The 17,845-nt window shown below is 36.8% G+C and overlaps 1 protein-coding gene across 3 annotated transcripts in view; it reads right to left on the bottom strand.

Moving 5' to 3' along the window:
* LOC131794368 (polycystin family receptor for egg jelly) overlaps positions 1-15,380 on the bottom strand; it is a 32,580-nt gene extending 17,200 nt beyond the window's left edge. Inside the window, exons 1-9 of one of the 3 annotated variants that reach the window (XM_066163793.1) lie at positions 15,268-15,380; positions 7,520-7,619; positions 6,308-6,335; positions 4,397-4,656; positions 3,924-4,146; positions 3,412-3,517; positions 2,641-2,901; positions 1,713-2,175; positions 55-1,516 (exon numbers count right to left, since the gene is read on the bottom strand). In XM_066163793.1, coding sequence (XP_066019890.1) covers positions 55-1,516; positions 1,713-2,175; positions 2,641-2,901; positions 3,412-3,517; positions 3,924-4,146; positions 4,397-4,656; positions 6,308-6,335; positions 7,520-7,567 — 2,851 coding nt within the window. In that variant the 5' untranslated portion in view covers positions 7,568-7,619; positions 15,268-15,380. Of the gene's footprint in view, positions 1-54; positions 1,517-1,712; positions 2,176-2,640; positions 2,902-3,411; positions 3,518-3,923; positions 4,147-4,396; positions 4,657-6,307; positions 6,336-7,519; positions 7,692-10,849; positions 10,973-15,267 lie in introns of those variants that run through there. The other 2 variants (XM_066163795.1, XM_066163794.1) reach the window with 2 other exon arrangements.
* Between the last annotated feature and the right edge of the window lie 2,465 nt (positions 15,381-17,845).

Below are 17,845 nucleotides of genomic sequence, written 5' to 3'. Positions count from 1 at the left end.
AGCAATGACCAGATTAACTGAAACAGTGACAGTAAAAGCAGCAAATCGACTCACCCAACATTGAGGCGTTAGGATAGAAGCATGAAAGTGCCACTATGACCGATTTGTACTCTAGCGTTTGGCGTGATACAGTGTTGGTGGCGTTGATTTTCACCCAGAATTCATCAATAGAGGAATAAATGTAGCTTTGAACATAGCTATTGGAGTTTTCATCTATGACATTTGCATTAGGCTGACAGTAACCCAACATGAATAAACCTTTGTTATCACCCATGTCCATACGGATACACGTTTTGGTTCCGAATTTGGAAAAACCAAGTTGGAAGGAAGTTGTTTGGTTGATCTTTACGGGACTGTTATCATCAATAGTGAGGCCCATGATACTCTTCTCGGTTTTGAGTAAAAACATCCTTGTCACGCTGCTGACAAGATTGAACACGGTTACGTTTGTCCAATACTCGCTCACACCCTCAGCGAACTTGTGGGTAATAAAAGCTTCACTAGTGTTTTGCTCGTTGTTATCATCGAACCTCCACCAGTAGGTCAGATTTGTTCCTCTATTTGGCGCAGCGGTAAAATTTACGGGGTACTCACAGGGAAATATGTTGTTATCGCTTCCAAATCCCGGAATGTTTGACCCATAGTCGCTGGTGGTTGTCCAAGTTTTGAACTCCACTTCTGTTACGTCAACTTGAATTATGAGGGTTATCGAGCGACTTGCCTCAGAAACTTTATTCTTGGCTCGAAGCTTGACGAGATAAACACCCGCTGTGCCTATGTGAGACGTGCTTGTGTTAAAAAAGTCTCCGGTATCCGTTTTGAACGAGGTATAACTAATTTTTGTTCCTTCTGCCTCTAAGACGAAGGTAACATTGGTACCGTTTGCCATTGTCCAATGGATAGGATTATAACGCCCAAGGATCTTAGGAGAAATCTCTGGTAGCACTAGTTCCTCTATTGGCTTTTGAACAACCGCAAAAGAAGTGAAGTTGATCTTACTCAATCTGTTTGAACAGTTAACATAAACTGTGTAGAATCCCACATCAGAGTAATTGTGTTTAGACTTGAACTCAAGGTTTATAAAAGGCGTTTTATCGGTGGTTACACCGTCTGCAAAGTATGTTTTATTATAGCAGTTCTTCCCGAAGAAGTCAAAACTGCCGTCTCCATAATTATAGACGCACTCGAAGTCGGAACCTTCTCCTAGATTAAGCGTGAACTCCACGTCATCGGTACGATTTGTTGGCGGGCTTGTAACACTGAGGTTGAAGAGGAGAACTACCGGTTTGCACACTGTTACTGTGCTAATCTTGACTACACTACTGATGCCATTAAAAGCTGTGATATTGAGTTTATAGTTCCCGTGAGTGATGTACGAGTGATTTCCAATAAGTTCACCCGAGGTCACGTTGTTTTTGTCGCCAAAATCGTAGATGAATCGAGGTTTGGACCCGTTTACGGTCAGATGGACCCTAAGTGTCCCATTTACTTCAAGACATGGGGTATCGTACTTTGGCTGTAAGAAAATAGTAATAGTAATAAAAGTTCACTTTTTACTTCAACTTCAACTTAATTTTGTCAAGCTTCTTTTTGCATTCGCGCTTCGACAGAGAAAATTTTCTTAATCAATGCATTTTTCGAATTATTTAATTACTTTTCATTAATTCTGTAAGCTTCATTTTACTTTCATTATTACTCATACATATATTTACCTCGATGGTAAGATTCCGTACAGGATCTTGTACCTCAGCTATGCTATTGGCTGTGACGGTGTTCAGTATATTCCATGCTTTGATACTGACATTGTAAAGACCGGCTGCACTGTAATTATGCCACAGGGAGATAACAAAGATATCTAGTACGTCGTCAATATTAACTATCCACATGGGTTCAGAACCGTCACCATAGTTAATGGAAACGTTTACACTACTTCCATTTCTTACTTCGATGCCAATATTTGTAGGATATCCTGTTTGCACTGTAGTAATATTTTTAACAAACCCAAAGCCATCTATAGCTGTTACAACCATCATTTTCAAACTGATTAGGGCCTCAGAGAAGAAGTTTGTCGCTGACAAGAGGACGCAATAATCGCCAGTGGAAGAAAACGTGTGAGTTATTGTTCGGTTGGTGCTGTTTTGGATGGTGGAATTGTCACCGAAATTCCATCTGTATCTGTAGAGCAGAAAGTGAATGGGAGAAAACATAAATTCGGCAAGTATTGATTTTTTTGGCACCTTGATGCTTCTTAGGGTCGGAAGGAAACTCGCCTCTTGAGGAGGATTATAAGCAAAACGCGCAGGGGAGAAGGAAAAGTAGGTAGGTCTGTTTAGAACTTGAAAATATTACTTGAAGAAGAATTTACAATACCGCTTTAAGTGCTTAAAAGACAGCATGAAAAAGTCCACCGGCGTAGAACTATTGATGCTCTTTATTCCAAGAGGAGCCTAGTTTACTGAATGTTATGTTTTTACGGTCATTTTTAAGAATCTAAGAAAGTGAACCTAAAATTCTACACGTCGTATCTCGTCAAAATCTCTTTCTACCTCGAGTTGTCGCTTTATGCGGACAGGGCTAGGGTTAGACTAATCAGACTACTGGTACTGAACAAGGGAACGAACAGATTGAGCGTATACTTACACGACACCATGCCCTTTGTGAGGTTCTATCACAAACTCGATCGGTTCGTTTTTTCCGCTGACATTTTTGTACGATACTTTGATGGGAGGCTCAACCGGTTCATACACTTTGATGTACTTCTGTAGGTGCGCTGCATGACCCTCCTGGTTGTAAATCCACAGTGTGACAAGATGACCTGGATCTGGGTTTGCTGTTGTGAAGATCTTCGAAATTGTTTTGTTGGGGCATCGAATGGATTCGTCTTCAAATTCCACGATGAACCTAAAAAGTTAGAATGCTGTTGATCTACCCTGAGCCTTTCTCCTTAGAGTGGGATCTGGGAGATAGGTTTATATTGAAGGACACGTGAAGATTCTTCTAATTTCAAGTTTGATGAAACTTTCAAGTCTAACGGGTTTAGGAATATTGGTTTCAGCAACCTTTATAGCATTTAGGATTTCAGTGAAAAGGCCGTCAAATCGATGGGTGTTTAAGATCATAAAGTACCAAAAAAGAGAATTAAATAGTTTCTCATTTCTGGCTAAAATAGAGCACAAACTATATTCATTTGTTACTGAGGAAGAGTCTGTTCTGTTCGTTCTTAAACCTAATAACTCATCAACAGATACAACTAAAATGAAATCAAAGACTGTAGAAATCATGAGATTAAGAGAAGTCTGTAGGTAGCATATCTCATCCCATGTTTTGAGTAAACTAGACTAATAAAGCCAATTTATTGTGGGAGTAGGTTCAAGCGTGAATGATGGTAAAAGATTTTTAATAGCGGCTTACGTGTAGTTTGTTTCATCCGAAATCTGTGCCACATCCGATCTCGTGATCTCCACGGTACTATTCAGAGCCCCAATCTCAGGATTGAAGGTAAAATTAAAATCAACAACTGAAAAGTAATGAAAATGGAAAAATGTAAGTAAACAAACAAACAAACAAACAAACAATATAAACCCATGCGTCTGAAAGCAAGATCATACTATACAACTTCATGCCAATACCTTACCAATGCGCCAGTGATAGCTGCAAGAGAAGATTAAATCTATAATCTCTTGATAGCTGCCATCCATAACAAGAATAAAATCATTGAAATCTCTCTCAATGCTTACATGATACCACGATATGATGCTGGGTTAAGAAGACGATTATACTGATGACATCAGTATATGTCATCATATTCCATTTTCTTGTAATGAATTCTGCACAGTGCAAAGTAAGCTGAGGTACGCAAAATTCCAATTCGTTCACGACCAGTGTGAAATAGAAAGTAGGTATTAATAATATTTTGATTTTACCTAATATCTCGTTGTAACACTCGCTGGATACTACACTGACAACATTTTCGACCATCACATGCATATCATGCCATCCCAGTTCTTTACACTCTAAGGGCCCCGATGTCCAGTTTTCTGTTTTGTTCCAGCGCCAGTAAACAGTGACCGGGGTGTCTGGGATGACTTCTACGCTGATATTCAGCTTTTGTCCAATTTTGCAGAGGGTACTGCTGACTTTTGCGGTCTAAAGGGTAAACAAAAAATATACAATCGACGCTTCCATAAGTAGATGCCATCACGAACAGGTTAATGTGATCGCGCGGAAAAGGTTCCGGCCGAGTACACATCTTGGCGTCGCACTATAGACTTATTCCACCCCCCGCCCTCTGACCGAAATGTAATTCTTATAAAGCTTCAAGTTTTACAGTATCATTCCCTCATGATCAGCGCCGTAATATACATGTCCTTTTAACACTGAAGAATGAATTTCGTACCATGTTTTTTATTGCATCCCTGACGGTCACAGACTTTGTAGATGACTGGCACGGTGCTGACTGATGGCTAGTCCCTGTTACTTGGATGGTATAGATTCCAGCGCTGGCATATTGGTACGATGCAATCTTTTGGGGACTGGACACATTTGTTTTTGCGCCATCTCCAAATGAAATTTCGTAATCACCATTACAAGAATCCCATACGGTTACATTTAGAGTCTGACCTGTTCTGAGGATGTCTGACGTTATGTTAAAGGAAGCTAGAAAATGGAAATAGCTAAAGTTACCATGTGCAGCAATAAGCGATTTTATGGCAGTAATGTAGCAAAACATTGAGACCTTCAGCCGATCTACACACCTCTTCTAGACACCATGACACCTCACTTCACTTCACGACTCTTATGAAATTCCCTCTATCAAGATCATTTTATTTACCTTTTTAACAATGCAAAAATAATCTATCTACAGAATTATAAGTTATAGAAGGCGAGAAGACCCAGAAAGCCACCTCGCTTATGAGAGAGGTCACCTCACTTATGGGAGAGGCCACCTTACGTATGAGAGAAGTCATCTCACTTATGGGAGAGGCCACCTCACTTATGAGAGAGGCCACCTCACTTATGAGAGAGGTCACGTCACTTATGAGAGAGACCACCTCACTTATGAGAGAGGTCACGTCACTTATGAAAGAGGCCACCTCACTTATGAGAGTGGTCACCTCACAACAATATGTTCAAAAAAGAATAGGCGCTGCGCGGCATTTAATTTCTATTTAGTAAACTTTGCCATCATGATGCACACTTAAAAACTCTCTTTACTGTAACGCTGCACAAAGCTCCATTGCTTGCACGATTATTGGGAAAACAAAACTTCAACACTGCATTACCCGGCTCTTTACCGAATCTCTTTATATTACTCTGAAATAACGGTTAGACCCTTTACGGAACATTTAACAAGACCAGACAGTTGAGGCATTTATCACCAAAAGCCTAGAAAGAAAAGACCATTACGGTGTCTGCAGTCGCTCTTTTTACCCAGCTGTTTGAATAACGACTTCTCTTTCATGAAGAAACATTACTCAGAAATAAAGCGACCTACAGACAATGTCCTAATCTCAGGGTTAAAGTTATCAGGTATTTTCAAACGGAAAAGTGGTAAATGAAGCCAAATTTCAACATGAATAGCGCTCATTAAGAAAAACTTTCATTCGTTACATCGAAGTTTCCATCCCTGCGCTCTCCTTGGGTGTTCTTGCGAACTCGTTTTGAAGTGCTTGACGAAGAAGTCAAATTAAAACGTGAGCGCGCAAACTATTCACGCGGCTTATTTAAAAATTACGTCTCCTTGAGGATATTTATTCGCTCTTCTTAGAACAATTCAAAAACCAGCCTGTTTGTAATTCATTATTTATGGAGAGACGACTTGCACATTATTATTATTTTCAAGTCGCTTTATTTTCTTCTATAATCAATAGACTCTTCAATTTTTAATTCGAAAAATTTGGAGCCAGTTCTCTTATTGTCTTTTCAATTGAAGGTGTAAATATTTCCTATTTAAAAGGCTTAATAGAGCCATGAGAAACGAGACTCTGATAGTATAAGTAGTAATAAATAAAAGTTTAAGTTCTGTATCAATGTTATATCGATTCTGAGAGGAAACAATTGTATAAGATTATATTAATGAATTGTATATTCATCGTTTTTAGTCTTGATTTTGCGCTCTATAAATTTTTTTTCCTATTTTCCTCTGCGCTTTTTATCATGAATAAGTATTTGCTTTTCTGCATTATAGAGTCTTTAGACCGTCCAAATTAGAGTTACAATATTGGTCACAGTTAACTACGCCTGCATATTCCATCTATTTATCGCTGGATCGAAAAGCAGTTTTTATCGCCCAACAATTAAGTTTTACCTTCAATGGTCGTTGTCCACTGCATTGCCTGTGGAAAAAAAACAAATAAAATGAAATGGAGACAGAATAAAAATGGAAGAAATTACTATCCCGTGAAGATATGATGAATACATTAGAATATTTTACATGAACTATATTTTGTAACCACAAATATCTCTTGATGAATAGTCAATAGAAAATGAAACTTCTGTCATCAGTAAATAACACAGCAGCTGCAATTCTGTTACGTAAGTTTGTATAAAGCGAATTGTAGATGAAAAGGAGCAATAGGAGTTTTTTAAATCCCCAGAACCGTTTGGATTAAGTAAAACATGAAGCTTGAAATTGTGGCTATTTACGATGCAAGTTTTTAGATTCCCATCACAAAACCCACATCAATTTGCTGCGATGATCCGTCATTGTCTATAGAATTTTTTGCCTGCTGCTTTGTTATGCAATTTTTATTAAGAGAAGATGAAACGAAAAGCTTCCTTAAAACTTCGCATTTATTGCGGAGGAAATTATTTTTAATGTATCTTTTAAGGTCGGTTTCCAAAATTACAGATTACGAAAAACTGCACAAAATAAACAGGACGTGTAAATGACAAGGCTCTGTCTCAATAATTTTACTCTGTGGCTAGATAGTTGAGGTTTGGCAGCCACAAGAGTTAGTTAACTTTTTACTTAAAACTGGATGTATTAAATGATGCATGAAGCTTTCAAAGACTGATTAAGGTAATGGAAGACGCGGACTCAAAATCGTTTTGAGAAACGATATAAAAAAGTTCAGCGCATTGGATGAAAACTCTTTGGCTTCTGAATGATTTTAAACACTATTCACAACTGATTAATTTCTTCCATATCCATGCAGTCAAACAATGATTTTCGTAATAATGCAACTAACGTTATTTGAACGTTCTGTTATATTGAAATTTCCAGTTATTTATCAAAACATCTATAGGTAAATTAGGACTGAAAGAAATCTGTAGATAAACTAAGTATTTCCAGGAAAAATGTCGAACAATTTCAAACACTGCGATGTAGACGTTTGGCATAAATTTTGTTGCATTTTGTATAAAGAAATCATGACTGGAAGTGTTTTTTGCAGGAGCCGAGAGTATCGTTTTATTTTGTGAATGTCGTGCCTTAAATACATTTTGTAAGGCTGTTAAATGACAGGTATCCCTCACTCTTAACTTTACCTTAGTGAAAAGAACAAAAATGTTAACTTACCAATAGACAAACGCATACTCTTACAATCAAGCTTCTTGCGATCCTCATTTTGCAGCGAAGGCTTTAAAATTCAGACGTTTTTAATTTCTTCCAGCATAACCTGAGGCAAAAATAGAGTATTGGAAAATTTTTAAATTGTAAAGACACTTGTATGGCACCACCCTAACGCAGCCAAATTCAATTCAGCGTGGAAGTGAGGAAATAATTTGTATTTTCGAGGCCCGATAATTAAACTGCATTCTGTAATGACTTTCTTTTGTGATTATAATAGCTCGATGCAGGTGGCTGCGAAAGAGAGGAATTCTAATTGACGGGATAAATAAGCAAAGAAACTTGCAAGGTATGTAAATTTTCTTATTGTCTTACGTTTCACTTTTGGGTAACTGAACTGACCCGAACTCATCGCAATGTTTGTGAAAAAGAAACACTCAAACCACCAGTAAAATTTAACCAAATAGCAATAGCCTATTCAAAGACCATTGCCCTTTCTTCTAGTCTGGATTTTAAAAAGGAAAAAAATATCACAACGTCATGGCAGAAAATTAAACATATATTACTAAAATGTTTTTAAACTTCTGGCGATTTTTTTTGAAGTGCAATCTTTCGTATTTGTGTTCACACATTATGAATGAATAAATCATTGACAAGTTGTAATGGTAAGTCAGTTCAAAATAACTTGAGTGCTAAAAAATATCATAAAGATACCTCTCGAGATTCCTAATCAACTACTTCTGCTGAATTTGCCTCTACAATGTTTTAGTAGGTCAAGATACTGTGATTGTCTATGAAGCAGGCGCTTGAAAACCAGTACTGCTGTTGGGCTCTTGTACTAGTTTCAATTTATCTTAACAAATCTACCATTTACACAACTCTTGTATCTAAATACTTACACTAGGCTCAACAATTGATTTATGGCTCACAGACAAGCTTCAGCACCGAATCAAGGCAGGAACAGCTGAACAGTTTAGGCAAATTTTCAAATTTGGAAGTATGATTTTACAATCATGTAATTTCATGTAACAAGCGTAGTTTCTCCTTTTGTCTGTAAAGTAGCTATGTTATCCCGAAAACCATACGAACCAGAATGGTCGACGAGGTTAGAATCTCCCCCAGGTCAAACTCATAATTGATCGTATCGCGCTATGTCCCGCTTAAACGTTTCTTTTGTCAATTTGTGAAATCAATAGATTCTGTTCTTGAGCCTCCAGTTTAACGAGCCTTCGCTAAATTGAACATGCCTTTATGGAAAAAAAAAATATATTACAATTTCCGCTGATTTCGCTGGTTTCGTTACCAGCAGGGATATCTTTATCGAATTGTTCATGAAATAATACTGGCAGTCGTTAGTGAAGTGACGAAACTCATCAAAATGAATTCACGAATTGTTTCAGAGTGAATTCATTTAAGTTGTCGGCGTCACTAAAAGCTGCGTTTTTTCAGTTTGAAATGATCCAAACTTTGCCACTATGAATATTATGAGTGCTTCAAGTAGCGTAAATGGATTTGGGCGACCGCTACACAACTTACAGAATTCAGTTGCACTTGATTACGTTTCTCTTAGCCAAAAGTCCTGCTCAAAATTTACTTTAGTAGGGGATCTGTGGTTAATTCCTTTATGTTAGAAGTTTTTAATCAACGAAAGAGCACAATTTCTGACTAAAATCGTTCGCGTTTATTGTCTCTAAGTCCACTGAATGGTTTATCTTTTCTGCTGATATGCTTAACCAGCCAAGAAGGAAACAATTAGAGAAGGATGCGCCACAAAAATTGCCGCGCATAACACCGATCAAATTAAGATTAATTGTTTGGTTAAAATTATTTGAAGAAAAAAAACATCATTCCCAAGTTCCACACACCACACTTACGACTTTGAAAGAAACAGAAACAGAGCATACAGTTCTTACCCTCAACAAAAGCGCTAGCAAGCCCTATCTCAACGAAACCACCTTTAATTGTCTCAATAAGAAAATATGTTATAATTGATCGCATGAATAATTATGAATGGAGATTTGCCATGTCCAGTTTCGCTGTTAAGCTGTTCAGAGCGGAATTCGAGCAGAATTTTTTCTTTACGAGTAGTAAACTTGTTTTGTATTAGTATTCTGTCGAGCGTCACGCATTAGTGAAAAAACACGGTGTAAACGTAAGTCTGTCGAATTTGATCGGGACTTACATCGAAAACTTTTTGCGAGTTTAAAACTTTTAAGAATACATTTGAAAAACTTTATATTATTATGAGAAGTGCAAACTTGCTACGATTAGCAGAAATGGTTGTGTTTGACTATGCATGTTTTTCAAATTATGTTTCTTTGTGAGCGATTCATTTATCATAGTTAGATATCATATATTCCTTGCAAGTTAAAATTGTCTTGGACCTTATGTTATATAGTGTTTAAAATCACGCATAGGCATGATAAGGGTGGATCTCCGACTGTTTAAATTCAGGGCAAAATTTTGTCCACAAATGAAACATGTTGCCTTGACATGTTGCAGAAAATTGCGTTTCTGTGGATAACGGAATAGAGGTGAATAATGCCCCAGAAGGCAGAATAGTTATGGTAGTAATTCATGTATATTATTTTTTTTTCTTCATAGTTTTTCAAGGCAGGAAATCCTACACCGTACAGTCAGTGCGCTCCTTCGTGCGCCTATATTGTCATAATCTGACCAACCTGGAATATTTCCAATTGCGCAAAAGATTGAAACGGAAGATGCTCTCTGTATCATACATAATTGAACAGAAAACAAACAGTGCAAATTATTTACTGGCTTCTGCTCAAATAGATCTAAATTTTTCTCGTTAAATTTTTTCTCATTTCGATGACTTTCGATGGGACGAAAGTTCATTAAAAAAAAAAAAAAGAATTAAAATACTTAACGAAGGGTTTAAGGTGATTTGCTTGTCTCAATTTGGCAAGTTTCGTCATAAGTTAAGTTCGAATTAAAGCCGAAGAGTTAAGGGTAATTTTAAGTCAGGAAATTTGGCAAATTAACGGCGCTGAAACCTTACGTGCGCGATGGTGTCAATATGAAATTTGACCTACTTGACAACATCAAGAGGAATTTCTAATTTCGTTAAGTATCAACTTCCATATCCCATCCGCAAACAATGAAACAGGAACACGAAAATCTTCAGCCGATCTCTACAACTTCTTTCTTAACCTTCTTTCTACCCATGGTATCGCGTAGAAATTCACTTTTTGAGCGCATTTACCTATGATTAGCATTTCATTATATCACAAGAGTTTAAAGGTTTTTAAGAGTCTCAACTATTCACAACCTATTCCGCTGGCCTATCAGATTTCTTGAGCTTCAAGAAAACGCACTCACCTGAAGTGGTTATTTAAAGCGTTCGTTTTGGCCAAAAACAACTTTCACCGCACCAGAAAGATTTTGAATATTTTCGAATGAAACATTTCCTTTATTGACCTCAGAGCGACGTGGGAAGCGCTTAAAACAGGGCAGTTGCTCCTGGAAACTGGTCGCAATAACCAATACATTATTGTTTTCTTAGAAGGAAGTGAATTTGCCTAAGGCCAAAAATATTATGACATAGTCAAACATGGGAACTGATCAATTTGATTCCTGGTGAGCCCCGAGTATATAAACAATTTTACGTTCTCTTTTTCATATTCACAGCTCAGTTAACTAAAAAAGAGGAAGCAAAACATGCATCGAAAGGTGAAGTCCTTATGCGCCCAGCTTTAAAATTATAGGAAACTTCTGAAACAATTAAGATTATGTGACATGAAGATGTTGTCTCAATGATAGGTATAAACCCCAACCTTTTTAGCGTATTTACAGGCCTCATCTTTCAAATTTTGGTATCCATACTAAGCGGGATCTTTACCAAACTATTGAAAACCGAAAAAGTCGTAATTTAATTTTCTTTGAAACAAATTTGTCTTGTGATAAACAAACATGACAGTTATTTCATATTCCTTCTTCTTTCGACAATGGAAAGCTCTGAGGATAGATTCCCTTTTAAGTCAGCGTAGTGAGTGAAGATTTTGCAACAAAAAGTATCTTTACCGTTTCTTTGTGGAAAAATATTTCCCTTTCAGGCTCCGCGATACATAACGAAAAGAATTCTTACATATTACGTAATACATTATACATGTCTTTTAAAATTTACCTCTAGGATAGAAGATATCTAAATTTTCTGTATTGTTAACCGCAGACTCAATTAGAGAAATTTTTTTCTCCAAAGATGTGTATATGAAAGTCATTTCATAACCCACCTTCGTAGACGCTGTGTTCAATTCTGCGGCAGTAGTGCACAAACGAAAAGCGCCATATAATAAGCGGAATCTCCTGCAAGTTTAGATCTGATTGCGCCTATATTTCAAAAAGTTGAAAGCAAGTTTTGTTGAAAAATTCATCCATTTTGGAAAGCATTTTAAACAGGATCTGAGAACATTTTCTGCCATACTTACTTAAGGTACAGTTTGCTCAGTTCAATGACTTAGCTCGTTCGTCGAAACAGATGTAGCATATGCCAAGAAATGTGATTTAAAAAAAACATTAAGAAGATATATTAACACCCTCCCCTGAATAAATAAGGTTGTTCGGTCCCTACAACCACGTGATTAAAATATATTGGTAAGTAAATGCTCCATGTCTTCTACCGCCCTGATGTACTCCAGGACTGATACGAGAGTCACTTATTTGGTTTCGTTGCAGATTCTGAAACAGATACATAAAGGTGTCTCCTTTGGGCAGATAGCGATAACGATAACATGCGATGTCTGACTGGTGGCTTCATACATACATCACAAGCCAATTTCATTACGTTGCAAATCGATATTTTGACAAACAATTAAAACCCGAGCGCGCTGCACAGTATGGCCTTTTACAGACTTATGCTTCAAAATAATGATTGCTAGTCGTCAAACGTAAATTTCAGTCAAAGAAAAATTAATGACACTGTAAAACTGACTGATAAATTGTCTCGTAACAATTGCACAATGACAATCGTTCGGATCATGCAAGGAACTGTTTGTTATTGCTTTCATTTGGATAGTTGGCTCAAATATTATTATATTGACATAGCTTTGTCATAAATTAGAACAACTAGTGTTCTTTCAATAAAAAAATAAGCACTTGCCTTTCTGGAAAAGCAAAACTGTTTTGAAATTTAACAATGAAATTCAACCTCTGATTCAGGCCTCTTCTTGGGTAATGAATGTTTTACTTCAAACCGATTCTCTCTTGTAAAATGTTCTGCCTCGCGGCGGAAAATTATTTCTAAATATTTATTGGGACGGTTTATACATGGATTGGAACTTGAATTTAATATTCTATCCTTTCGAATTTAGACCATGAATTTTCGGAAATCAAATCCAGCTCGGAGGATTTTAGTTGTGTCACGACTAAGTTTTAACTGATGTGCCCATGAGGCTTTATAAGCTAATAATAACAGTGATGGCAAAGCAAGCCCAAAACGGCAGAGATCACCAGAAACCACGACGGACACACAAAGAGTTTGTAAGTTTTGTTAATTTTACGTGTAGAACATTCACATATCGGAATATTCATCGTTGTAAATCGACCATGTTTCGCAGTTTCCTATACCATTTCTTATATAACGGGTTCAAATTGTCAGCGGTTCCTCGCGTAATCTAACACCACCTATCACAGCGCATGACTCTTTCATGAATAAATACATACGTATCCGATAGTTAATCGTTCGTTTTTCTAAGGACATGAACTTGGGACGTATGCTTAAACTCCCTTATTTCAAGCGCGACCTCGAGAAACTTCGTCTCAGCACCCCGGGGTTGTAAGACTGTTTGTAAACGCGGACAATTTCCGACCTCTGCTTGGCGGGTTACCTCGTTTACCTGAAGTTCCTCACCTCCATGTAAACAGGCCCTAATTCTTTACTCGCAGATTTTTCTTGGTAAAAAATTTACTCTGATTTTATTAAAAACAAAAATCGTAGGTGACGAACGCAGCCTTGATCTCCCGTAATTCGTTTCGTTTTGATTCCTATGACAGCTTTAAACTAACGAAAAGTGAAAAAGGATGTTTTTGGGTTCCCTCTTTTCGTAGTTTACTGTAACTGTTTAAGAATGAAAACATGCTGTGTGGGAACCCAAAACGTGTTTCTCATGAATAAAATCAAGTGATTTAGTCTTAAAAATCTAGATCATTTCTTTCTCATGGTGAAAGAAGGCAAGGAGAAAATTGCCAAAACCAACCCAGTGAACAAAGAAAAATGAATGTTTCCCAGGTGGTAATAAAAAACACTTTACTTTTTTTTAAACTAAGATGCTGATGATAAATGCCGTAATCAAGAAAAATACCCTGTAGAATGTACATGTTTGTACATATAAAACAAGAAAGGGGATTATCTACTTACATTACCCACCCTCATGTCTACTGTGGATGTCGACTCTGCGTTTCATTAAAAGTTATGTTTTTTCTAATGAGCTGTAAGTGATTCATACCGCGTAGATTCGAGCTTTTCATTCCCAGAATTTTTAAGTTGTTTATCTCAAAAGAGGAGTGGGCGTGGAGAACAGACAGTACAAGACCTTCCCAAGCTTTCCTCCAAGCTAACCCACTCTTTAGCCTTCCTTCGTTTTCATCACCGTCAAGACTGTTAAGTTCACAAACACTAATTTTAATTAACGGAATCTCTTAATTACTGATTCGGCTGTAACTCGTGATTTATTGCAAGAAAGCTTCATTCTTGACCCCCTTTTGATACTGAGGCGACAGTTTTGAGTTAAGCGTCGTCTTGGTTTGACGAGAAATATTTAGTAACTTAATTTAGGATTAGATGAAATTTACTCAAAAGATGAGAGGAAAGGTAATGTTCCTGTACGTTTATCAAACACTTATATGGTTTACGTAACGTACTCTACTCGATATAACATTTTTCATATGCAATTTTAAGTTTTCTGTTTAAGTTTCGTGCTCTACATATTGAACAAACGGAAGGTTAAATGCAGCCATTTTAATGCCGTGTAGCCATTCTGGCGTCTGTTATATATATATACACTGGAAAAAAAAGAAGTAATTCTGCAAAACTAATTAAACCTGACTTCCATTTATCAATGTGACTTCCAATTTAACCGGAAGATTTTTAAGGGATGAAGACGATTTTACCTTCAAAATGACCATACAATGCATTCTTTGGTTTAAGTTATTTTAACGTTTCAATCGAGTCCTTGACGATCTCATTTTTGTCGAACTCTTGTATATTATTTTAATGCCCTATAACATTTCTTAAATTTCTCAAAACACCTGCAAAAATTATTCACATTTTGGTGAGAGTCTTTTCGCCGAAAGTTAGCGTAAATTTGCAATTCTTTACGAAAATATTGTACAGCTCTCCTTTTCTGCGTTAGGCGTTCACAATTTCACGACTTCAAAAGAATTGAAATGTAGTTTTGGTAACGAATTTTACACTTCTGTTATTGTAGTCCCCCAGGAGGTTGAAAGTGAGTCAGCTAACAAGAACTCCTTGAAGAAATTATAAGACGAAATGCCAAGACAAATGAAAAGACGAAAATTGGCGGATCGATGTAGAATAAAAACTTACCAAATCGTTTAAAGTTTTTTTTTCCTTTTTTCTCTTAGCGAAGATGAACGTGAAAATTTTTAAATCTAGACGTCAAAATTGAGAAAACATTGTATCCAAAACAAATACTCACATTACTTAGTTTTTCCTCCCGCTTTCAACCTGCCTTAGATTTTGCACACCAGAAGTTAGAGTTACTTGTAAAGATAAGCCGTACCTTTTCTTTTGATACTCCGTGTCCCATGAATTTGAGTTTTTGGCTTTTCACTCAATCAAGCTTTCAGGATCACAACAATTTTGCATATATCTGTTGAAACATCTAGAATTGCAATTAACACCTGCGCTAGTTTGGCTATTGTGAGTGGCCAGATAAGACTCTACCAGATAACTCACAATAAACAACAAACAAAGGCGGATAATTTAAGTAATGGCTGCGTCAAGAGTGTCATGAAGCAAACGTTTAAACTCTACGAATCAAAAACTTAATGAAACAGTACATTTCCGTACGTGCTTCTCTGCCATCTTAACTAATGTACAAAGATCAACAATCGAACATAAAAAACGAACTTTACGTAACTAGCTACACTACAAAAGACTAACATGATAACTTTACGTGACAGGTTTGAATAAAAAACAAAAAACATGAAATAAACCAATGTGACAGGAACTAGTTGTAATATTGCGCAAGATAAATTTAAAAGGAATTAAAATGGTTCCTTAATATAACGTTCGATAATATCAAAATATCAAGAATTAAGGGATAGTTTTCCTGTTGTCTTCATTACGGAAAAACGTTGATAAATTTGCAATTTTCTTTTTTCGCACGAACTCCCGGAACCACTATAAGAATATCGATGTTGCATGCTATTCAGTCAAAAAAAATTGAAAGGAATATTATAGACTTAATGTTGTGGATGAACTGAAGAGAGCAAACACTGCATACATCAAAAACCCTACCATAAAATAAACAAAGAAAGAAAAGTTTTCTTTGTAGGGGAGAAATGCATTATGTGCATTTCAACTCGCAATCGTTGGTCATAAAGAAGGGACGAGCCTTAGGGGCATGCTGCGAGAAAGAAAGAAAATTAATTTTGAGTCAGATTTTGCGTTGAATGACTCGCCTAAAAGGAAGAAAAAGTGAAATAGAGGCAAACAGCACTTGTGTTCAAGAGTAATACACAAGACTAACCCTTGCATTTAACAGTCTTTTTAATATTTTCATTATTAGGCAATGCCGTTGTTTCTTCCTGTTTTTCTAAAAAAAAATATGTGTTTTGTTTCAGTCTTTTAATTGGAATCTTATAGTGCTTTACCCTCATCACTCTCTATCATAGATGTCTCAATCTCGACTTAGACCTCCGTAATAAAGCAATGTTTGGAATAGCCTTGTGCTGTAACAAATTACAATAAAGAAGAGTTTGTATGAGCCTTAGTGCAGTATAATATTCAATTCTGAGAAATGCGAGGGTAAGCCTGGCAACTTCAATCCTCTCCTATAAGGCAAAATAAAATGGTATTTATATCCATCGCGTACTGGGCAAGTGGTCACTCAGTCTACCAAGTCAGGAAATCAGGTTAAAAACAATCGACATAAACTACAATATTATTTATGTCTACTTGGATAATTTTTGTGGAAAAATAGAATTCATTTACTCGTCTATCTGTTTGCTTACAGATGACACGCAGAAGGCGTGAGAAAGTGGTGAGATACAAAAAAAGAGCTGACGGTCCGCTGGCGAATGGGCAACTAATATCATCAACTCTTTAACTCCCACAAGTGATCAACATGAAACTTCTCCCTACAATCTCCTTGCATCATCGATCCAGCAAACAGCTAATGAGAATATTCAAACTTACCAGGTAGAAATTGATGTCTTGATCTAGCATCAAATTCTCATGACTAAATTACAAGGATACGTGTTGCAGCTAGAGGGGAGAACTACCAATCAGATCTTGGGAGTTAAAGGTTAAGGACAGGTCATCACGGGGGGGGGAGGGGAAGATGGGGGTTTGAAGGAATTTGGAGGAATTTGGTTTTGTTACGACAAAATTTTCCTTATCTTCCCATAGGCTCTGTAATATTCGTATTTCGCCCCACCCCCCGTCCGTTCCCTCTGAAAGCATGTGACCCCCCCTCCCTCAAAGAAAAATTCCTACCCCCTCTTCCAAGGGGATAAATAAATAATGCCTGCTCCGTAACGTCTTTACCTTATTAGGGTGTTTCTTGTAAGTTAAGATGTGGAACTGGAATTTATCATATTTGTTTGATATTGCTGTTATATATAGGGAGGGCAGTCCCGAAAAGAACTCTTATCCGTACCAGAAGTTAGAGTTACTTGTAAAGATAAGCCGTACCTTTTCTTTTGATACTCCGTGTTCCATGAATTTGAGTTTTTGGCTTTTCACTGAATCAAGCTTTCAGGATCACAACAATTTTGCATATATCTGTTGAAAAATCTAGAATTGCAATTAACACCTGCGCTAGTTTGGCTATTGTGAGTGGTCAGATAAGACTCTACCAGATAACTCACAATAAACAACAAACAAAGGCGGATAATTTAAGTAATGTGTGCGTCAAGAGTGTCATGAAGCAAACGTTTAAACTCTACGAATCAAAAACTTAATGAAACAGTACATTTCCGTACGTGCTTCTCTGCCATCTTAACTAATGTACAAAGATCAACAATCGGACATATAAAACGAACTTTACGTAACTAGCTACACTGCAAAAGACTAACATGATAACTTTACGTGACAGGTTTGAATAAAAAACAAAAAACATGAAATGAACCAAT

Source organism: Pocillopora verrucosa, chromosome 3 (genome assembly GCF_036669915.1).
Source record: "Pocillopora verrucosa isolate sample1 chromosome 3, ASM3666991v2, whole genome shotgun sequence".
Taxonomy (NCBI): domain Eukaryota; kingdom Metazoa; phylum Cnidaria; class Anthozoa; order Scleractinia; family Pocilloporidae; genus Pocillopora; species Pocillopora verrucosa.
Note: the sequence above shows the minus strand (reverse complement) of the source record. Positions and strands in the feature narration are given on the sequence as shown.